The sequence below is a fragment of the Aotus nancymaae genome, unplaced genomic scaffold (assembly GCF_030222135.1).
Source record: "Aotus nancymaae isolate 86718 unplaced genomic scaffold, 86718_ANA_hifiasm-v0.15.2.pri h1tg000006l, whole genome shotgun sequence".
NCBI classification, from domain to species: domain Eukaryota; kingdom Metazoa; phylum Chordata; class Mammalia; order Primates; family Aotidae; genus Aotus; species Aotus nancymaae.
Genome location: NW_026988417.1, coordinates 47,031,483 through 47,055,092, shown reverse-complemented (window position 1 = coordinate 47,055,092; position 23,610 = coordinate 47,031,483). Strand labels below are relative to the sequence as shown.

The 23,610-nt window shown below is 36.0% G+C and overlaps 1 protein-coding gene across 8 annotated transcripts in view; it reads left to right on the top strand.

Moving 5' to 3' along the window:
• The window catches only part of FRYL (FRY like transcription coactivator), a 272,384-nt gene that overhangs the window by 231,523 nt on the left and 17,251 nt on the right, over window positions 1-23,610 (top strand). For 7 of the 8 annotated variants that reach the window (XM_012441093.3, XM_064366949.1, XM_012441090.2 and 4 more), the window contains 9 exons: window positions 2,901-3,071; window positions 4,014-4,154; window positions 7,275-7,472; window positions 10,249-10,410; window positions 10,542-10,616; window positions 10,935-11,111; window positions 15,067-15,267; window positions 17,233-17,400; window positions 22,765-23,012. In XM_012441093.3, the coding sequence (XP_012296516.2) occupies window positions 2,901-3,071; window positions 4,014-4,154; window positions 7,275-7,472; window positions 10,249-10,410; window positions 10,542-10,616; window positions 10,935-11,111; window positions 15,067-15,267; window positions 17,233-17,400; window positions 22,765-23,012 (1,541 nt within the window). The remainder of the gene's footprint in view (window positions 1-2,900; window positions 3,072-4,013; window positions 4,155-7,274; window positions 7,473-10,248; window positions 10,411-10,541; window positions 10,617-10,934; window positions 11,112-15,066; window positions 15,268-17,232; window positions 17,401-22,764; window positions 23,013-23,610) is intronic. The other variant, XM_064366947.1, reaches the window with a different exon arrangement.

Genomic DNA, 23,610 nt, shown 5'->3' with positions numbered 1-23,610 from the left:
TGGGGGAGGCGAGTGAATAGCAAGACTAGTAAGAGAATTTGGCTAAAGCATCAGGAGAAAAAAAAAAGTTTGCCACAGAAGAGAACAAGCAAATAAAATCCCCAGAAAGAGCTTTTTATGTAAGCAATTTTTAAAAGCTGAGATTTGATTAGCAAGTAGCATAGAAAACAGAAAAAGCAAGCATGCAAGAAGCCAAATAAAACCCCCACTTTCCATGTCCCAGGCACACTTATCTCCGGGTGCCAGCGTAGTAAAGAAAATACTGGCAACCCAGTGAATCTCATTAGCAGTAATAAGAGTAAGAACCCTTTCACTATCTTGATAAATAACATTTAATAAATGATATGAAAATATTTAATAAAATATGCTCTTAACACCATCCCCAATTAAATTCCTAAATAAATTAGATAGGGGAAGATTCTTAATATAATTATTCTAAAAGCATGTATTTTAAAAGAGCCATTATTTTAGCAAATGGAAACATCTTAGTTTCTTAAATAAAAATGGTGGTGGTAGGAAATAAGCCAAAAGTTGTCTTTTATTCTTGGTTTTTATTAAACTAATCCAATAGAACATTAAGTATCAAGAGAGGGTGAAAATTATGACTATTAGAAATATTGCCTTTTGAAAATGATTACTTGCCTAAAATCAGCTGCATGTATTTGCATTAATAAAGTCCAATAGTCATAGAAAATTTATTAAAATAACTTTCATTTTAATATTTTAATGATACATCATTAGAAAAATTTTGTAAACAAAGATTTTTTTTCCTACATGAGGGATTAGAAAGCAAATATAAGGGGGAAAATACATATTGGTTTACTTTGGAGATTTCAAGAAAACAAAAGGCATAAATCCCCTAAAAAGGGAAGTAGAAGCATTTAAGAGTGGCAGCTGAAATATGTTAAATGACCACTGCCTGCTAAACGCTGGGGTAACTGAGGAGCCGGCCTCCTAGCCTGAAGGATGTCACAGCTCCTTGAATATCCACCTGCTGATGTCGTGACCACAGTAGGGCCATGGAAATGCCCAAATATCTTTTATGTTTTTAAGAGATCAGATAGGGGCTTCTGTGATTAATAAATTGTTTTTAAGCTTGTTTTCTTCCCATTGGACAGCACACAAAGGTTCCCTCTCTGTAGGCTTTTAGCAACCTGCAGGATGTGAATTAAATTGGTTCCTTAATTATTCTCTCACTTATAACCTTCGACAGTAATTTTCTGCCATTATGTGCTCCTTCATTATGCAAATATCCCTAGTTCTACTGTTTGTGCCTTTGGAGAGCACAGAATTTCAAAATGAGGCAACACTTAGGAAAAATATTTTTCTCTTTAGTGATTCATTATGGCAAAAATAGCATGCTAAAAAAGTTTGTTATAAAACACACTCTTTTTGGATCATATTTTAACCTGGCATTTCAAAAATTCCAAAATTAAATCTGGCACTTGTTCTGTTGTGAAATTGCACAGCATATATTCCAAGGAATTTTCTCCCTTTTCAAAAAACAGATTTTTTAAAATCATTCTTTAAAAAAAAATTAAGAATATAAGAATTCTATAAGAATGTTTTATTCTTCAGGAAAGTTTTTTATGTTTTAAAGAATTTAACAAATTGTGAAGTTATAAAATTATGTGATTTTTAATAATATGTTGAATTACTATATTTTGAAATGCAAATAGGAAATACCAACCAATTTTTTTTTTCTTTCTGGTGTCTGTTTATGGGTAAAAGATTACTGCATGAAATAAGTTGCTTTCAATGGTTTTATAAAATAACTTCCCAGGTGCTGTGTTAATAGTCTCTGCACGGCCTTGCATAATCTTTAATTTTGTGCTTGTTCCATTATAGTGTCCTAATGATGAATTTGAGGCCCTTCAAGCCTATTAAACATATTCTGAATTACCAAAATTAGTGATATTTATGTGAAAGTTGAAGACGTTTATATTTAAACGGGCAATTTCTTTACCAAATGCTGTAGGTAGTTGTAAAAATACGAACAAAACATCAACAAGATGGAAGAATAAGTAAGGAAAAGGAAAACGAAAAGCAGAAATGACAATGAGCCTAGCCCTTTATGACAGATTGGTGTGTAGGAGTAGCATGGCCCTTTTCCAGTTCTGCAGGGCTCAGTTGTTCCCTGGGAGAGGCCAGGGAACAAACGGACTAAGAAGTGCATTTGGTCAGTAGGATTCCCCCCAAACATTAGTTGGTTCAGATTCAGATTCCTTAGTATTGTATCAAACAAACGTGGGAGTCAGTACATTTTGGGGTAGCCTCTAAAAGATTGGCCAAGGATCTTAGAGCTTTAGGTGATTTCCTGAAGAGCGGTTTGAGGTCCACCGTTGGGGATTCTGGACTCCAAATTTTATCAGAGCCCCAGTGATGTCCTTTGACTATATCACACACGTTGAGGCTGTTTGCAGCTGACTGCTCTACTGAGACACCATGGACATAGCTGGAGGCTGAAGCATTTCCTCCCAGTCACAGCAGCTCGGAGCCTCCCTGAGAATTCCCTGGTTACGCCTGCCTGTGTGTGCACTTGTGCACTGATCCATCCTGGGTTTGACAAAGCAATTCCAAATGATGTCCCAAGTTCACAGAACCATACATGGTTTCTGCCAGAGACAGTTTTACAGATCTTCAGACTGAAGAAGGCCATACTATTTAATACCCACAAAGACAGTTGACATATTAATCCTTTTCCTGTACCATCTCTTATTATTCTCTGAACAATGCCTTGTGCTTTTTTCTCATTTCACTTTTCTACTGTATTGAAGTAAAATAGATTAAAACCATTATACATCTAAATTATTTCATTAAGCAAATACATTTACCATAAAATCAAGTTAAACTTGGTGTCGTTATTTTAAGTGAATGAAATAATTTTATTTGTTTTCTAGGTTTGTGCAGAAGAAAAATGCCCAACACTTGTCAATCTGGCACACATGATGAGTTTGTATAGTACGCACACATATTCCAGAGACTGTTCTAACTGGATCAATGTCGTGTGCAGATACCTGCATGACTCCTTCTCAGATACAACATTTAATCTTGTGACTTATCTTGCAGAGGTAAATTTACCAAAAATATATATTTTTTTATTTACACTGTGTGTGTGTGTGTGTGTGTGTATATATATATTTTTAACTACTCTGTAGTATCTTTTCAAGTTGGATTTATTTGCAGAAGGAGCACCAATATTAACTGATACTCAAATTGTCCAAGAGTCAATATAGATAATAATTTATTAAGATAAAAATATAAGTAATTCCTATCAAGTGTAAAAGAAGTTTTTATTAAAGGTGGGTTGTTTCCATGTCCAGTGTTTACATCCTTAATTGCTGTCCTTAAGTGACATGAAATTCAAAATAATGTACACTTTACCTAATTAAAAATGGAGAATGCGTTTTTAGTGGTCCTGATTCTAGAGAATGGTTATAATTTTTATTTCTACAAAATTAGGTTTTAGCTTAGAAATCTTTTCTAGAATAATAATTACAGCATACAAAAGTATTTCTGCTGGAAAAGTTTTTAGTTTGATGATACATTTGCTTCCTATCTAAAATATAATTTTGAGGCAGTAAAAGATGGATAATAAAGTAGCCCTAGAACAGCATAAAAAGTTAGTATTTATTTGATGCTTAAGAAATAACTTTGTGCCCAGAAAAGTAAATTACTAAATAGATAGGCACAAAGAAAAAATCAAAAGCAGGAGATTCCTAGTCGCTAAAAGTGTTTGTCAGCTTATAATAAAATAATACCTACTAAATTAGTTTAGAAATAAAACACTATGATTTAGATGAAAAGTTATAGTCTATTTCTCCTTTCTAAACCAAGGAAAAATAACAGTAATAGACACTGCCTTTTACTTTATTAGTCTCTAGATTTCTAATTCACCTAACTATAAACTCATAGGCTAAATCTATGTTTTTCAACCTCTTAAATGTAAATATTGAGTTTTTGTTAAACCTGATTAAAGTATACTTTAATATTACTTTTAATATTATTTTTAGCTATTAGAAAAAGGATTGTCCAGTATGCAGCAGTCATTACTACAGATTATTTATAGTCTATTGAGTCATATTGACCTGTCTGCAGCCCCAGCCAAGCAGTTTAATCTGGAGATCATAAAGATTATTGGCAAATATGTACAGGTGAGTGACCACAAAACTTACATGTAACCTTGTTCATCTCAGAATGACTTACAATCACACAATACCAGAAATGCCTTAAATGTCGAAGAATAGGGAAGTGGTTCAACCATAAGTCATGTTTTTAGGATATTTACAATATGGAAAATGTTCTCAATATAAGTGACAAAAACCAGAATCTGAATTGGTATGATTTCTACTTTTCATTTTAACAATTTCTGTAATGTTCTCTAATGACTGGAAGGAATGCACATACACATTGCAGCAGTCACAACTCTGGAAATTAGGACTGTGACTCATTGGTTGTTTTTGTTTTTGTTTTTCTTTTGAGACAGTCTTGCCCTGTTGCCCAGGTTGGAGTGCATTGGCACAATCTCGGCTCACTACAGCCTCCACCTTCTAGATTTAAGCGATTCTCCTGCCTCAGCTTCCCAAAGAGCTGGGATTGCAGGCATGCATCACCACATCCAGCTAATTTTTGTATTTTTAGTAGAGACAGATTTCGCCATATTGGCCAGGCTACTCTCAAACTCCTGACCTCAGGTGATCTGCCCGCCTCAGCCTCCCAAAGTGCTGGGATTACAGGTGTGAGCCACCGCGCCTGGCCTCGTTGTTCTTTCTTTCTTCACACCTTTCTATATTTTTTTTAAAAAGTTCCAAATAGTAGACATACACTGCTTTTAGAAACAGAAAACCTCTTTGAAGAGTTTGTATTTTAGAGCTTTTTTATGTGTCTGATAAAAAGTCCCAAATATTTTAGAGTAGAAAATAAAACTTGATTTAAATGTACATGATGACAGTTCGGCCTGGTCTTTGCTGAATTTCACCTTTGAGCTATCAGTTAAGAAAGGCATTGCTGAGCAGATCAATAGGGTGGATAGAACTCATCAAAGAGAACAAGCTCATTAACACTCTTAATAGATTAATATGTTGTATTTATACTCCAGTTATGTTTTCATTCACTAGAGCAGAACTTATAAAGGGAAATACTTAGCTGGCAAGGAATTTATTCTGGTTCATATGTGAAAGTAATAAAACTGTAGTAAAATGTTTTCAGTGATTCGGTTATGTAATCCAGATTACCTCTTACATTCCCTTGAAAATCAGTGATTGCAGGTATCCAAAAAAATGGAAGATTTTCTGGTTGGCCCTATTTATCTTCTGTCTTACCCCTCAATGAGTGAGGCTTTACTAGACAGCAATTATATCTCTTTCTAAAGCACATTGCTCTTTTCTTCTTAAACCTTAAAAAAAAAAAAGTTAGCAAATATGTGCTGTGTTTCACATAGAAACAGATAACACATTGAATTTACTACCTTATGAACCATAGGTACATTTCTTATCTTTAGAACCACAAGCTCAACTTGCCAGTGGACAAGCAGGTAACCAGAGGGAGCACAGATCTGTGGCTATGTGAACTGCACACTCCCCATCTCAAAGGAGCCACACAGTTAGCTTCCCCTGGTGGTTTTCATGTTAGTATATGGGTCCAGTGTGGCCAGACTTCTCATTTTTAGAGAAGCTGGAAGTCTACATTTTTCTGTAAAATCTGATTTTAAAATGTTGACTCAATTTTTTTTCTAGATTTCTTTGTAAATATATGAATCAAGATCATATTTAGCTGATGGCTCATCACAGCTGCTGGCTTGTGCTTTACTAAACATCTAAATATTTCACAGAATTGAGTTATTGATAATCTTTTACATTTAAATACAATCAACAATATAATGTATGAAAATATCCCTAAAGTTTAGCATTTCATGATTCCCAGAGATTGTAATTATTTCTGTCCGAAAAAAAATGATGATTATTTCTACTAGGTCATGATTTTGTTAAATGTAAACTTTTTTTTCTTTTTTTTTTTTTTGAGAACAGTCTCACTCTGTTGCCCAGGCTGAAGTGCAGTGGTGCAATCTCGGCTTACTGCATCCTCTGCTTCCCAGGTCCAAGCAATTGTCTTGCCTCACCCTCCCAAGCAGCTGGGATTAGAGGCACGTGCCACCATGCCTGGATAATTTTTGTAGAGATGTTGGCCAGGCCAGTCTCAAACTCTGACCTCAAGTGATCTGCCCACACTGGCCTCCCAAAGTGCTGGGATTACAAGTGTGAGCCACTGCTCCCAGCCTTTAAATTACTTTTTACAGTGCTGTTCTTAAAATGTCACAGTGTCATGTAGACCTTTTTATTATCAAACATTTTGTGTTTTGAGTGTCTTCATAGCAAGATGTTATGAACTTAGCCCAGTTTTGCCAAAGATTTTTTACTTCCTTTTTTTGGTGTTTTAATAGTACTTTTCTTTCCTCAGATATCAGCTGTGAAAGAATATGTATAATATAGTACAAGGTTGAGATGTGATTTTTGGTACCATAAAATAGTTTTTTCTATGTATTCTTTTCAATGGGTGGTAAAAGATACTATAAATTCTTATCAAATATTGACTCTTCTCTACATGTACATCTATCTCATGAATCATTCCTAAATTATGTTGGTAGGAATATACAAAACTAAGACAAACAGAAAAAAATTTTTTTAAAAAGCCAAAATATGTAGGGAAAAAAGCCTCGCCCTGTACAACTCAGTAATCCCTGAGAACATCACTTTACCATGGTATTTACACTCAGTATTTGGGGCCTGGGCCATCAAGAAAAAAAGTTCTAAGTATATTTTAGCATTTTAATATTTTTATGTCTAAAAAGGCAAGTATTTATTTAAAAAATTTTATCTGCAAAGACTTAAAATACTTCAATTTTAGAGTTTCAAAGCTATAAACTTTATTCACCTAAAAGTTGACGTATATACAAATCTTTTGTTTACCACTACTGCCAAATTACTGTGTCAGTCTGTCCAAATTAATGATAATTACAAAGCACTTATTGGGAGAAAAGCAAGAGATTTGAGTTGGGTAGCATTATTACACATACGGTATCTGATAAATCTAACAGGACAAAAAATAACTTGTGTTTTCTTTCCTTTTGTAACTCAGACCTTTCGTTAAGGATCTTAAAAATAAATAATTTTTCAAGTGTTTTTGTAGAAATAATATTTTCATGATGTACAGTAAATTTTTGTTCTTAGTTGGATGTGCATTTGTAACTTTTATGTGTCAACTATTTTTTAAACCAGAGTCCTTACTGGAAGGAAGCCCTTAACATATTAAAGCTGGTGGTGTCACGCTCTGCAAGTCTCGTCGTACCCAGTGATATCCCCAAGACCTATGGAGGAGATATAGGTTCTCCTGAAATATCCTTCACTAAAATTTTTAATAATGTTTCTAAGGAGTTGCCTGGGAAGACCTTAGATTTTCATTTTGATATATCTGAGGTAAGATGCTCAAGAATGATGAAGATACTCTACTAGGAATTTTCATTTGTTTATTTATTCATTCTTTCATTCAACAAACATTGATTGAGCTTATATCCAGTGTTAGAAAAACAGGATGGGGCTGTGGGGAAGGCCTGCTGTCAGAAAGCTTACTGTCTGTTGGGGAAACAGACTGTACATTGCCCATCTAAAAGGTGCATCACAACTTAGCTTTCCACCAGCGTTTAGCCTAGCAACTAAACATTGTGATCAGCACTCGGCTGGAGTAAATTAAAAGTGCTAGGGGAATATGTAGCATCTGTCTAAAGGAGTGGTTTCAGAAAGGAGCCAACATCTGAGCTGAGTATTGAAAGACAAGTAATCCTAGACCAGGCATATATGGCAGTTTGGGGAGGGGAGGTTAAATGCAAAGAAATGGAGAATGTGTGAATGAAGGCTTTTTAAGTGCGAGAAAGCATTACAAGGTATGCTGTACTAGTTGGAAGTGTCCAGAATTCAAAAAAATGCAGGTAGAGTGTGATGAGAGATGAGGCTGAAGGCATAGGAAGGGGCAAGATCATGGGGCTCTTGCATTTCATAGTAACAAGCTGGTTTTGTCTAAACCAGTAGGAGCTCTTAAAGGATTTTTAGTTGGCATATTAGGGTTTGCATTTTAGAAGGTCACTCTAGTCATAGGATAGAAAATAGAGCAGGGAGGGAAAGAGGACAATTGTTAAAGAATCAGAAGAATTTGGGCAAAAGATGACTGTCCCAAGAGAATTGCAGAGGTAATGAAGAAGGAAGAGAGATGGTTTACAAAAAGACCAAGGAAGTAACTGATGGGATTTAATGGGAAAGTGGGGAAGAGGCATCAAAGTTTGATGAATGGCTTGACAGGTAGATGCATGTTACACCATTCAGAGAGTGGGAATGCAGGAACAGATCTTACAGCAAGGAAGGAGAGGGCAATGAGTTCCATCTTGGACATGTTGACTCAGAAGTGTTCAAGAACCATACTAAAGGAGGTGCCTGGTGGTCAATTAAATTTGAGGATCTGAAGTTTTAGAGGAAAACTTGGGTGGATGTAACAAATTAAGGGTTTTGATGTTGTATAAGTGGGTGGCTGAAACCATGGAAGGAATACTAAAAAGAACACAAGGCTACAATGAAAGGAAACCTGAGAAGCCAGATATTTTAGGGCTAGACAGAGGCAGGGCCCACCAGTCTGGAAGGAACCCTCGACCCTGGCTATGCTGCATATTAATACAAATCTCATTTAAAGATTTCTCATCCTTGCTGAGAGTACAATTTATTTTCCCCCTCTGGCACCTGAGCCCACTCTTGGTGTCTTGGTGCTATTTAAACGGTCTTTCAGAAGCCAAGGGAGGAACTTTTCAAGAAGAAAGTTATTGATCAAGTATTGTAATGTTGAGAAAAATTAAAAATTGAAGCTCTACTTACTTTTTTGTTGATTAGAATTATATAGATAAAAAATGTTTTATTGCAGTTTAATCTTGGCATTAGAATTTATCCTAAACTTAATTTTTTTAGATAAAAAGTATATGTGTTACTAATGTTTTAATTAATAACATCTGAGAATTTCTAACAAGGTGTATGTATAATAGCATGGGAATATGGTAGAGAAGCTTGGCTTTCCTTTTCCTTCTGATTCAGAAATCAATTGTGTAATTTAATTATGTTATTTGAAGCAGTGATGCAAATTCTCAAAACATTTTATATACTTAAGTGGTTTCATCAAAAATTCCTCAGTACCTGCCATGCATAAGTACTGGAGATATACCGAAGGTATAGAGGCGATCACACATGGTCCAAGGGATTCATGTGTGGTAGGGAAGTCGGGCACATAAACAGTTTACAGTCAGCATGGTAAGTGTCCAAGTTTGATTACACAGAGGTGGTGGTGGTAGAAGAGAAGGCCTCCTTGGAAGTCTGGAGTCATCATTAAAAGATGATTAGAAGTTTACTTAGTGGATATTCCATGCAATGAGTGCAACATAGGCTAAAACATGGGTCTATAAAAGATCATGGTATGTTAGGAAAACAAGAGCTAGCTCAGGTTTGCTGGTGTGTGAAGTTCAGGGAGGGGGAACTAGTCATAGTTGAGGCTAGGAAGAGAAGGATGATCAGTTGAGCATAACGGGATTCGTATGACATGCAGATGAGTTTGAATTTTATTTTCAAATGCAAATTTAAAACACTTTACAAAGGCAAATATAAATGAATTTTTGATTATCATAGAATTTTTACTGAAATGAATTTTGGAAGTATTACACATCAGAGTTGTAGTAAGAAGCTACATAGAAATGTTCCCTTTTGTTACTTATCTTCAGTATTTGCTAAACCATGTTGTTGAAGCATACTTAACAATATGCATTGAAAAAGCACCAAAATTTAACAGATATTAAGTCTGAGTGGTAAGAAAAAAGATGATTTTATATTTAAAATGTAAATCTTTTTTATGTTTTCTGAGTTTTGGGCATATTTTATAATCATGGTGGGAGAAGGTGGAGGTGGTGGTTTTTAAAGAATGCAGATTATATTTAAAATAGAAGCAAGCTTTCTGATAATCTCAGATACAAAGTTATTTCCAGTAAAGCCTCTTGATTAGAAATATATATATTACCTTTGACCTTTATTAACATCCACCTCATGCAAAGTAATTTCTCTCCTCATGTTTTTTGTTTGTAAAAAATATTATAGGTGCACTATTAACCCTTTTACGTTTCTTTTATGTTGAAATATTTGAGCCAAACAGTGGCATTTTGTTCTTGTGTAGACACCAATTATTGGAAACAAATATGGTGATCAGCACAGTGCGGCTGGAAGAAATGGGAAACCAAAAGTTATTGCTGTCACTAGAAGTACTTCCTCAACTTCTTCTGGTTCTAATTCTAATGCCTTGGTTCCTGTTAGTTGGAAAAGGCCACAGTTATCCCAGGTACATAAAGAATATCAAAACGGAATATTCATAGAATAGAAGAATCAGTTTTGTTACATGTATGAAAATTTGAGAATTTGTCTTCTTTTATCAGTAATCCTAACATTTTAATTTTTTGTTTTTTTCTTTAGCGAAGAACAAGAGAAAAGCTAATGAATGTGCTTTCTCTCTGTGGTCCAGAATCTGGCCTCCCAAAGAATCCATCAGTGAGTAATCATGAAGGCCTGTGTCAAGGTCTCAAAGATCATGTTATTCCATGAAGAAATGTCTCCTTGCTTGCCTTTTTAATTTACCTTACTTATGGTATTAACTCAGAATGAAAAAAAAAAATCTTGTCTCTTGTGACATCTGACAGCCATGCTAACTAGGTGTTCAACTAGTTAAACATGAAGGCCAAATTTAAGCTCCGAATTCATTGAATAGTTAGGCCTTCAGTGGCTCTTGGGGTGCTGGCATCTCATATGCAGAGTGACAAATCTGATGGATGGACTTGTTTTTTTTTTTTTTTTTTTGTCGGTCATCAGGTTGTATTTTCTTCTAATGAAGATCTGGAAGTTGGGGACCAACAGACTAGCCTAATTTCTACAACAGAAGACATAATTCAAGAGGAAGAAGTAGCTGTGGAAGATAATAGCAGTGAACAACAGTTTGGTGTTTTTAAGGATTTTGACTTTTTAGATGTTGAACTGGAAGATGCAGAGGTAAGGATGTAGGCTTTCTATGCTAATATTTATAGAAGAGTTGTATGAGAATTACGGATTTGATCACAGGATCTTTCCTTATTGAGGTCAATGTAAGGTCAACAAGGTAAATATCTTAATTAGGAACTAAATTTGATTACTACAGTTAGTCAATAGCAGACTAAGTCTGAAAGAAAAGGAACATTCAATTTTTCATCTTTATCTTTAAAAATATAAAATTAAAAAATGGATTTCTTCACAATTATTTTGAAGGTATGCTTAGACTTAAATGTTTTGCATGATCTGTTTTTACAAATTAATATGCAGCCAAGTGGTAAAAATTTATATTAAAATTGATTAAGCACAACTTTAAAGAGAGTTGCACTTACCACTAAATTGGTATCACAAAGGGTTTGGTTTTCTAGAACTCTCTCCTTTGGCAAATGAGATAGAGATTCTTTCTATGACATTCCAAATCACTTTCTTCTTTATGATGTAGGTAACTTTCAAATGCCTGGTTTCATTTAATACTCAAAGAGTTTCTCCTCTAAATTGATTTAGTCTGGATTATATTATATTGGTAGTTATGTCAATTTAGATGCTTCCTAAATGGAAGTTAAAACTCAAAAAGTAGATTTATTAGCCCACAAAACTGAGCTAGTCCAGAGTTAGAGCTTATATTTAGATATGGCTCAGTGACGTCTGTGGCTGTTTCTCTGCAGTTTTCTAGGCTCTGTCCTTCTCTGCAAGTCAGCTTGACCTCAGACAGCAGCAAAACAGTCATCATTGCTGGGTAGTCTTATTCCCACACACAGCAATATTTGGAGGAAGTGAGGGTCACTTCCAGAAATGTTCTTAGAAAAGTAAAGAAGTTGCTTTCCGAAATGCTCTTAGCAGACTTCTTGTCACATCTCATTGGCCCAAGTTAGGACACATGCTACTTCTTAAACAATCACTGTGGTAAATAGAATAGGATTTTCCTGATTGTCTTAGGCTATTTAGGGATCCATTCCTGTAGCTGAGCTCATTCCCCAAACTGAAATCTCTTAAACCTGGAAAGTTTATATCAAATAGATTTTTTTAAAAATGTACATTTTAAAATTGCTACAAATATCTGTATGCAAGAAGACCAAAATGCCTTAATACCAAGTATCTATATATCATATCTTGATGTATCTTTTTCTAAAGAGTCAAAACTCATTCATATAGCTCATATACATTCAACTTTCATATACATATACAACTCATATGCAGCTCATATATATTCATCAGCTCTCATATGCATATACAATTCGTATACATGCACAGCTCATAAATATTCAACTCTCATATACATACACGTATATAACTCATAGACACATACAACTCAATACAGCTCACATACATTTATCAACTCTCATATACACATACAACTTATATACATATACAACTCATATACATTCATCAACTCTCATATACACATAGAACTCATATACATATACAGCTCATACACATGTCATACACATTCATCAACTCTTCCTGTAGGGATGTTTCCTTTGGCTTTAATAGGTGAGTTAGAGGAAAGAAATGTAGTGCACTCTCCCATATCACACTGTTCATTGTCCATGAAAGACCAGTTTAGGGAAGTGAAGTTCCCTCTCCTCAGCATGCCTCAGTGTCCCCTGCAGATGTGAGGATGTGACCGTGTTGCCTCCAAGTAATACAAATGCCTCATGTCAGCTTAGGAGCTGTGTAGGCGTCTATAGAATACTCCACCATTTACATTTTCCCAAAGATACAATTGTATAGGTTCCTAGGAACTCAAGAACAAGTATTATTCAGCACCTTGCAGGGCAGTAGCTTTTAAACCTTTTTTTAATACTAATCCACAGTTAATATATTTTATATCACATCCAATTATATATATACACCTTTAAAAATAAAGATTTCAAGAATATGCATCCAAATTCTATGCTATGCATACTGATATTTTCTGTTCTCTTCCTTTTCATTCTTTTTTTTTCCAAAAAGTGTAGGTCACCGCCCTAAAATTAGTTTCACACTTATCATTTGAAAAACTATATTGTAGGAAATATGACAGACTTGCACAACCAGGTAACAGAGTGGAATGGGTTGAAGAGACCTGCTGCCCTACCGAAGGCCAGGAGCAGCTTCTAAACTCTTATGTAGTTATTTGCTTTTTTCAGTCCAGAATTTAAATTTCTTTAGGCAGGCTCTTGATATTTTTGTACTGGTAAGATTATTTTTCTTTTTGTTTGCCTTTTTTTTGTTGTTAAAAGAGCACTGTAAATGCTTTCAAGTTCATTCAGTGCTCCAAAATGTCAGTGGTAATGAACATGGCTTTTAATAGAACCTTAGTCAGAATGGATTAAAGATGTTCATTGTAGTTCTATCTTTAATTCAAGTCTTAGTAATCAGGGGTGGGATGGAGCATGCAAATTTATCCCTCATAATTAGACCAAATCAGCGATACAGATTTTCTAAAACCGGGAGATAGTCTTGTTTAAAATATGGTGACAGGAAATACTTTGATTGCTGCAAAACAAACTTAACCACTAATGAAAATTAAAATAAAATATCTCCTCACTTTGAAAGCCCACAGTGCATATTCATTCATTCACCAAATATATATTGAGGGCTGCTGCCATTATGTATTTTGATACATAATAATATTTGAAATGACATGTTCTAGGAAGGTGATTTTCAAACTCTTAAACTGCAGGGCCCTAGGGCTTCTAAGATACCTTCAGAAACAGCAGGGACAGATCCAAAGACCCAATGGGCCAAGCTCCTGGACACCTTCAACCAGAGCAGCTCTGGTTTTCTCAGTTTTGCACAGCTGACTCCCATCTAAAATTTCATTTAAAATAAGTATTCTTCTGCTTCAAAAACAAAAACAAAGATTTGAAAACTTCCAATCTGGACAATTCCTGTGTAAAGGGATACAGAAAAAAACGTCATATTTTGCTAGCCAACTCAATATGGTTTGTCATATCAAGGCCTAAGAAAAATTGTAAGGATTATATCCTCACAAAAGGAGGAGCAGCTTAAAATAACAGAAACATAACTTATATAAATCCTTAAGTGGGAGAAATTGAAATTTGTCTTATTTCCTCTTGACCTTTTGAAATTGGCAACAGTTAATGTTTTGATGGCTGTGATCTTGATTTTAAATCATATTTTATAGTAAAAAATGACCATTGAATTTAGCCAGAGCTATCCTACTGACTACAATAATTGTGACCTTGTATGTTGTCAACTGCATGTGGGTATTTGAAGTCAGTTTTTGCATCGTACTAAGTATTAAACTTTTGTAAATCTTGAAGATTTTCTTAAAGTTTGTGTTGCCAAAGTGTATCATAGAAATGTTGTTTTAAGTGTCTGTCTCTGACTTTTTCACAACATATTTTGCATAAAAAAAGGTTTGAATCATATGTTGACTTTCTGCACAAAGCTTAATCCAGAGCTTGAATCAGTCTTTGGGTTTGAGAAATCACAAAGAGTTTTCCCCAAAAGTGTAGTGTATATTTAAATGTTTGTCTTCGTTTTTTTCTAATTCTGTGTGTTTTCCTTTTTGCTAACCAGGAGCTGCAGGTAAGTTGCAGCCTGGTATTGTGGGTTGTTTATTTGTTGTCATCTGTGATGTATTTGTCTTCTCTGTGGTCTCATTCATGTTTGTGTATTAGAATAGAAATGGCTTAGATAGTAGATTTAATTGGTCCCAGTAATACAAGATAGAAAGTCAAGAAAATTATTTAGTTAAAACAGGTTGTCAACCAAATAACTGTGATCTTTTTAAATATCAATATTTAATGGTGTGTTAACAGTTTAAAGAAACTGAAGGGCTGATTGAAACTCTGCTTTTAATAATGCATTAAGTATTTTTCATCTTGGTATATGTTTTTCTGGTATATTACATTGAGTACATTTAGAAGCATGTAGCTGAGATTTTAGATATCGTGTCTTGCTTTTCCAGGGTGAAAGTATGGACAATTTCAACTGGGGAGTCCGCAGGCGCTCACTGGACAGTGTTGACAAAGGGGACACTCCATCCCTCCAGGAGTACCAGTGCTCTAGTAGCACCCCTAGCCTGAACCTCACCAACCAGGAGGACACAGACGAATCCTCGGAAGAAGAAGCACTTACAGCAAGCCAGATACTCTCACGCACACAAATGGTATACAGTTCCCTTCTCCTACAGTGACAGTTGCTCTCATTTTCCTCTTAACTTCCAACTTCGTAATTATTTCTTCTTGATTTTCCAGTTTTATTTTCAGCATAGGTGAAATGCACACACTGAAATGAATCTACAAGATTGCAGCAGTAATGGAGTACCGTGTTGTTACTCATGACAGCAGTAAAAGCACTGAACTTATTAGGTTGATACTGCACACCTATTAGCTGCTAAGACATAACTTCTCTTGCTTCTATCCTAGTCACAATGAGTTGTTTGGGGCCCTATTAGAGGCCTTCAATGATAATATATTTCCGGTATCACTGTGCATACCAACACCATTTAATTCACCACCTGCTTTTCTTTTCTTTTTCTTTTTTTGAGACAGGGTCTTACTCTGTCGCCAGGCTGGAGTGCAGTGGCACAATCTTGGCTCACTGCAACCTCTGCCTCCTGGGTTCAAGCGATTACCCTGCCTTAACCATACAAGTAGCTGGGACTACAGGCATGCACCACCACGACTGGCTAATATTTTGTATTTTAGTAGAGATGGGGTTTCACCATGCTGGCCAGGATGGTCTCGATCTCTTGACCTCAGACCACCCATTTTTCTTTCCTAGTTAGTGTAGTATAGAAAGACAGAGCACAACTTTGGTCCCTTTCAAGATCAAGTAAAGAGTGAGTGGAAAATGAAAGCTGCAAGAGTAGCCTGTTATTTCAGAAGAGTCAGGGTGCACGAAAGCCAGTAGTAGGGCTGGAACTTGAAGATGGCACTGTAAAGGAGGAGAAGGCACGAGGAGTAGCTACCCTGGTACATGTGATAAGGAAGCGACCAGTGGAGACCAGGCACCAGCTATGGTTACACAGCTCTAATATGAATGCCTCCTTTTTTTATTCTTTAGGGACAGGGTCTCACACCATCACCCAGGCTGGAGTGCAGTGGCGCAATTATAGCTCACTGTATTCTTAAACCCCAGGGCTCAAGTGATCCTCCTGCCTCAGCTTCTCAAGTAGCTAGGACTACAGGTGCACACCACGGATGCACAGCTAATTTTTTTAATTTTTTGTAGAGATGAGGTCTTACTATGTTGCCCAGGTTAGTCTTGAACTCCTGGCCTCAAGTGGTTCTCCCACCTCAGCCTCCCAAAGTGGCGGTATCACAGGCATGAGCCGCCGCATTCAGCCACCTGCCTTTAATTTAGATCCATTTGCTCCACTCGGCCTGCTAGTCAAGTGCTGGCAATGATGTTGAATGGCAGGGCCTGAGCCGCATTAGGCAAAATCTAAAGTATTCGGTTTGTGGTTGGCATCCAGTCTTCTCTCCTGTTTTTACATCTCACTGGTGCCCCAGTTTGTCTTTCAACTAACTGCCTCTCTCCCATTTAAGTGTTCAATGATGAACTGCTGCTGCTAACAGCAGCTATGTTACCACTTACTGTCTATGATGCACTTGGTTCAAGGTGTTTTACATGTTATTAGTCACCATAACTCTCCTCCCAACATGCAAGGCAAGTATGGTTATCGCAGTTCTGCATATTACATGACTTATCCCAGGACACACAGCTAGTAAGTAGATTTGAATCAACTGGTCTATCTCTAGTACCCATTCACTTAACCGCACCACATAAAGCTTGGTCCTCCATGAATAAATTTGAATTCAGCTCCAATGTGAATTTCAGTTCAAGGTTAACATAGTTACATAGAGCTCTTCCACTTTGGTAGTTTTTGTTTAGCAAAATTTAGCCTTTATTACTGCATATTTAGTTCTACCGAAGGGTTAGCCATTTACCCTAACAACACCCATTCTGGTATAGACTGGAAGGAAAGAAAGATGATTTTAGGAAATCTCAGAAGCTCTTTATAACAAAGCCCCTAAAGTATTTTAAGATAGAGAATGTTTCTTGTGGCTTTTGTGACACAATCACTGACTCATAAATGAATTCCTCATTTTACTGTTTCTCTTTTTAGTTAAACAGTGATTCTGCTGCTGATGAAACAATGCTAGACCATCCTGACTTACTTCTCCAGTCTCATGATTCCACTGGCAGCATCACAACAGAAGAAGTGCTTCAAATCAGGGATGAGACCCCAGCTTTGGAGGCTTCTCTAGATAATGCTAACAGCCAGCTGCCTGAGGTGGGGAGAAATGGGGGCTGGTGCATGGCCAATCTGGGTTCTTTTTAGCACTCTTTTATAGCTCCTGCTTTTCTTTCAAAAGAGTTTTGAAACTGATTTGTTTCCAGTATTTCTAACCTGTTGAGTTATTTTAAATGAAATAGTCAAATCTGAATTTTCTCTTAAGTTGATAGATTAAGGAAATGACCTACAGGTTAAAAATAATCTTGAGTGTTTTTAATGAGCATTTTGCATTGCAGAACGTGATGAGGTTTATGTACTGACGCTTCTGGGGTTGGCGAGCATCATCTATTGAGCTGTATTTTCTTAGAAGGACCGCTTTGGTTTTTTCTTCTCTTTTTGCTTTGTGTTGGGTTTATGTGATTGGTGCTGTGATTGGGATTAAAACCTCAGGCCAGCTGTGTTAGCAGTTGTTAAACGAAATCATTTAAAAAGACTTTGGAACCACTAGTATTAGGTTTTTTGGAAAGGCCTGTGAGAAGTAAGCCAGATTTGAAGCTAATGACTGACCAAAATAAGTAAGTATTAGAATTTTTTTTAAGATTATAGTTTTTAAAAATGTAATTGCTATAGTGCTGTCATATGTGCTTTTTTTATTCCTTGGTAAGTATTAGGAAATGCTATATTTTTTACCCTGTTCATCAAATTAGTTAGTAGATCTAATCAAGTTACCAGATCTTATTATTTTTGTAAGGTGATAAAAACACTCTCACAAACCTGTAAGGCTGACCTTGTACATACTTGAACTTTTAACAGTAAGCAGACATATTTTGAAATGAAGGCATTTTGGCTTCCTTATTAGCAAGCCATCTTTAAAATCCTCATACTAATATGGCTAAGGTTTAGATAATTCAACAAATAATTTATTGTGGTTTCAGTAGATGCCAGGCATTCAGCTAGGTGCTAGAAAGAAGAATAGGGCATAGATGGGCCTGTTCTCAGAGAACATTCTCTTGCTGTCTATTAAGGAAGACAGAGAAGGCTTTAAAATACATTTCAGTATGGAAAATTCAATAACGTGTTCAAGGCTTTACAAAAACTGAGAGGAAAGTAATCAGCTGTGCACTGGGAGTGATGGTAAGAAAGGGCAGGTTTCATGGCAACTGGGACATTCCAGGCAGAGGGATACAATGTAGAAAGGGATGGCAGTGTGAAATAGCATGGTGTGTCCAGCTACAAGCAGGAAATTCAGTATTTCCAGAGAATAAAATGGAAGAGCAGTAGGAGCGATGAATAGGGTCTAAGACAGGAGAAGTCCTGTGTGCCACCACACTAAAGACTCAGACTTTATCTTGACATAATAGACATTTTTATTCTTTCAAGAGATCCCTGTTAAGTAACAAGCAGTGTACCAGATACAAAGATGGAAGCACACAGCATGTGATCATTCATTTATGTAACCAGTATCTACAGAGCACCCACCTCATGCTAGGCACTAGGCTAGGCACGGGGCGCATGGCAACCGTGACACAGACAAAGGCCTCTGGTGTTAGGGAGCTTCATTCTAGTAGGAGAGACAGATAATAAGCAGGTAAAACAAAATATCAATAATATGTCAGGAAGTGCTTGTCTTATTCATCGTACTAAACAGTAATGTGGACTTGAGTAAAGGAGAAAGTTAGGGGTAGCATTTAAGGTAAAACCTAAATGACAAGAAACAGCTCACCCCTTGAAGATCTGGAGAGAGAAGGTTCCAGGCAGAGGAAGCAGCTGTAAAAAAGGCCCTGATATATATGAAGGTTAGGCTGGAACGCAGTGAACAAGGAGAGGGGTGGGCCAAGGCGCTGTCATGACACATGTCACAGGCCATGCAGCAGGTAACCATCGAAGAACATGATCTGATTGTTTTATTTTTTAAAACCTTGGCCTTTCTTGTTGAAAATGGAAAGTAGGTTCTAGTCCCTGATTCATAGAACTTACAGTGAGGGATCATCACAGGAGGGCTGCAGTCTCATGATGTCAGTGAAGTCTCTAAGACAGAGGCGTGGAGGGTGGATTGGAGGAGAGGAAGGAGCTAAGCTGGAAGAATATTAGCAAGAAGTAAGGAGGGCCTGACTAAGAGTGCACAAACGTGAGAAACGTTTACAAGAGAGAACTGACAGAATTTAGAGATGCATTTTAAGTAGACTATATTCCTTTCAGTTGCTGGGAGGTTTATTAGTTATTAAGCCAAACTACAGTGCCTAGTTTGGATCACACCATACATCGTAACACCAGTGGTTGAGAATGAAAGGGATATTTTGAAAGCATAGTATTTTCATTTAGAAACAGTTCTACTGATATTAAAACGATCACCAAAGGAATGGCTATCCACAGGGAATATGACAGCCTTATATCTGTTGGATGTATTGGCCTAATTTTTCTGTTTTGCCAAATGGTGTCAAATGACCCAAAATTGCTTCTTGTACTAAAAAAAAAGGAGAAAAACACCAAGATATTGAAATAAAACCATAATTATTTTTAAAGCAACTTAAGACAAGGAATATAATTAATTTTAATGGGTGAAATATTTTGTGAATTAAAGGAATAAATCCACTCCTAAAAATATTTATTAGAATTTCTTCCCTTAAATCATGTTAAATTGAAAAGATAAAATGGAGTAGGCTAAAGCATTTCATGCCATGAAAAACGTTAGAGCTGGTTGTCCCTTCCTTCTCTGTAATATACACACGTTACACTCTGATCTCTAGAAGGGATTAAGTTCTTGACTTGTATTTACTCACAAATGGTTTCTTTTATTATTTATGATAGCTTGGAATCCAAGTCATGGATGACAAGTTATTCCTTATAGGAAAGAAATCTTTGTAACAAAGCATATATGCATGTGTCATTGTCTAATAAGGCAAAGTACGAGAAAATTTGATTCTCATAATCTACATATAAGCAATGGAATCCATTCCATCAGCCCCAAAAGCACTTTCTTCATGACATATAGGCATTACTAGAAAATTTCACTGCAGATAAAATATCATTTTGAAATTATTATTCAAGAAAAATCACAATGCACTGCAGGTGTGAACTAATGAAAAGTGAGGGCATTGAACTAAATTTGGGTTGAGATAACATAGTATGTTCATGTTGGTGTAGAGGGAAAAAGTCATGACAATAAATATTCTAGGTATAAGAGGTGGGCAGATCACCTGAGGTCAGGAGTTTGAGACCAGCCTGGCCAACATGGTGAAACCCCTTCTCTACTAAAACTACAAAAATTAGCCAGGTTTGGTGGTGCATTCCTATAGTCCCAGCTACTCAAGAGGCTGAGGCAGGAGAATCGCTTGAACCCGGGAGGTTGAGGTGTCAGTGAGCCAAGATTGTGCCACTGCACTCCAGCCTGGGTGACAGACAGTGACTCCATCTCAAAAAATAAACTTAAAAAAAATTTTAAAAAATTCTAGGTATAGAAATGTCTCTAGCACTGTCACATAAATTATCTTTCCAAATAACCAAATTTTTTTTAGAAAATTCATCTGGAAAACTTAGAGTATATTGAACATAAGCTGGTGGAAGAATTATGAAAGAATTCTACTATATTATATTTAATGCTAAAGAAAAGACAGAGTTTGCTGCTTTCCCTGCTTAACTAAATCCAGACCAGTGTTCCCTTATACACTTGGCATTTTCATGGCATATTTCTGGGCCTTTGATATCTTCTAATCATTTTGCCTGCAATACCATCCCTTCCTCATGTTTGTCAAAGCCCATCACACGCTGTTTCCTTCAGGGAGACTCACCCCAGTTGCCTCAACCAGATGTAAGCTTTGCCATCATTGAGTACCAGCACTCATTTGTATATTAACTGATAGTATTTACTGTACATTTATAATACTCTGGTATATGTTATTGTCACTTATTAGCCTAACCTTGTTATTAGATTGTAAACTAATTGCAGTTAGGAATTGAACACTCGGCCCCGAATCTAGTTAAAATCTTTCGTTTTATAGATGAGTTTTACATATGAATAAAGGAAGGCCCAGGCTAGTCTAGGGTCATAGGCTCTGACTTTCTCTTACTTTTCTTATTTTGGAAGGAAATTTCTATTTTTATCCATAAAAAAAGAGATAAGAAACTACTGTACAACTGAGAAGTAACTCAGGTCCAAATACTCAAAAGCAGCTAATCTTTATTCTGAAAACTGTAACCATTAGTGCTTATTTTCAAATTGATTAAACTAATACCCATGTAAACTAAAAACTAGTGTTGATACCATCATCATATATGCTTTGAAAGTGTTTTTTCTTTTTGAATAGTGGCAGCTCATTTATTCAACCAATATGTATCTCGAGCCTCTACTACTTGTCTGTCACATAGCAACATTATTTCAGTAACATTACAATGGATAGAAAGGGCAAACCACTAGTATACTTTATAACATATATTTTCATTACTGTTTACTTCAAATGAGGAGAATATAGTCTTTTTTCTGGTAGTGAGCTTGTGATATGTTTAATTTTCAAAAGTATAATTATCTAAAATATCCTAATCTCTTCTGAACTCTATCTCAGGGATGAAGCTTCATCAGTACTCAAACCCAAAATGAATTCTTATCGTAAGGCTGTCCTAGTTGTCCAGGTTCAGCCTCTCCTTCTGATTGGTCAGGACCTGCTCCTGCTGTGTGGCAGCTCCACAGGACCAGTGGTTAACTGTTTTCAGTCATCTCTCCTACTTATATTCACAATATTCTGTGCTCCAGTGTAATGAAAGAAGACAATTTATACTAATATTATAAAGTTTTACTTGTGTAGAGTTAGAATATATATGAGAGAAGGTATTTTACCATAGCACATATTTCTAAGTAAACACCTAAATCCTGTTACTTAAGAGAAAAAAGTCCTCAATGTTTCTATATACTAATAGATAATATATTTTAATTTCAAAAAATTTTAAACCTATGATTGTTAAAAAATTTTATAACTGGTTCAAAAACTGTAAAAGTGGCTGGGCGTGGTGGCTCACACCTATAATCCCAGCACTTTGGGAGTCCAAGGCAGGTGGATCACAAGGTCAGGAGATCGAGACCATCCTGGCTAACACAGTGAAACTCCGTCTCTACTAAAAAATACAAAAAAAAAAAAAAATTAGCCTAGCATGGTGGCATGTGCCTGTAGTCTCAGCTACTCCGGAGGCTGAGGCAGGAGAATTGCTTGAACTTGGGAGGCAGAGGTTGCAGTGAGCTGAGGTCATGCCATTGCACTCCAGCTTGGGTGACAGAGCAAGACTCCATCTCAAAAAAAAAAAAAAACTATAAAAGTTAGACTGTGTAAATGAACATCAATTAATAAAACACACTTACATGAATGGCAATACTTATTGTGTTATAAATTTTTTATGTTTTTATAGTTCACTAAAAATATGATTGTTTTGTAGGATACAAGTTCAGTATTAAAGGAGGAACATGTTACAGCCTTTGAAGATGAAGGGTCATATATAATTCAAGAACAGCAGGATTCTCTTGTGTGTCAAGGAATTCTGGATCTAGAAGAAACTGAAATGCCAGAGCCTTTAGCTCCTGAAAGCTACCCCGAGTCCATCTGTGAAGAGGATGTTACCTTAGCTTTGAAAGAGCTAGATGAAAGATGTGAAGAAGAAGAAGCGGATTTCTCTGGACTGTCTAGGTGAGAATACAGTATCACAAACACCGTAGTGAGGTGATACTCTCTCCCCTATTCCTTCCAAAGAGTGCCCCTCTATTCTAGTTTACTTAGTTTCATTTCTTTGTGTGTTTCAGTCTGTAATCATACTTTGTGTGTTTTAGTCTAGAATCATACTATCTTCATTTTTAAAGATAAAACGCCTTACTCTAATGGGATATTTCTTCGATTATGGACATTCCCATAAAGAAAAACAATTAGGCCATTCTCAAAGCATCATAATTGGTATTCCACAATTAGAAGCACACCAAATAATCTATTTTGGCAGATGCCAAATGGCCAAATGTCAAACTCCATATTGGAATGAACTTCCCGTGATACCAAAATATAAATCTGAAATATATCCAAAAAATTTTTAGTTTCATGATCAATGGTCATATTTTTAAAGTTTTATTTCTGTAATAGGCAGAAGCAATTATTTCTTAGATGCTAGGTTTCTCCTTTTAAATGTTTATGCTCCATACATTGAAAATTTATTACCACAAAGTATGAAGAATTCTCAAATGGAACTTTTTCTTCACTCATGGGCTAACTTGAATAATTAATTATTATATATAGTTTT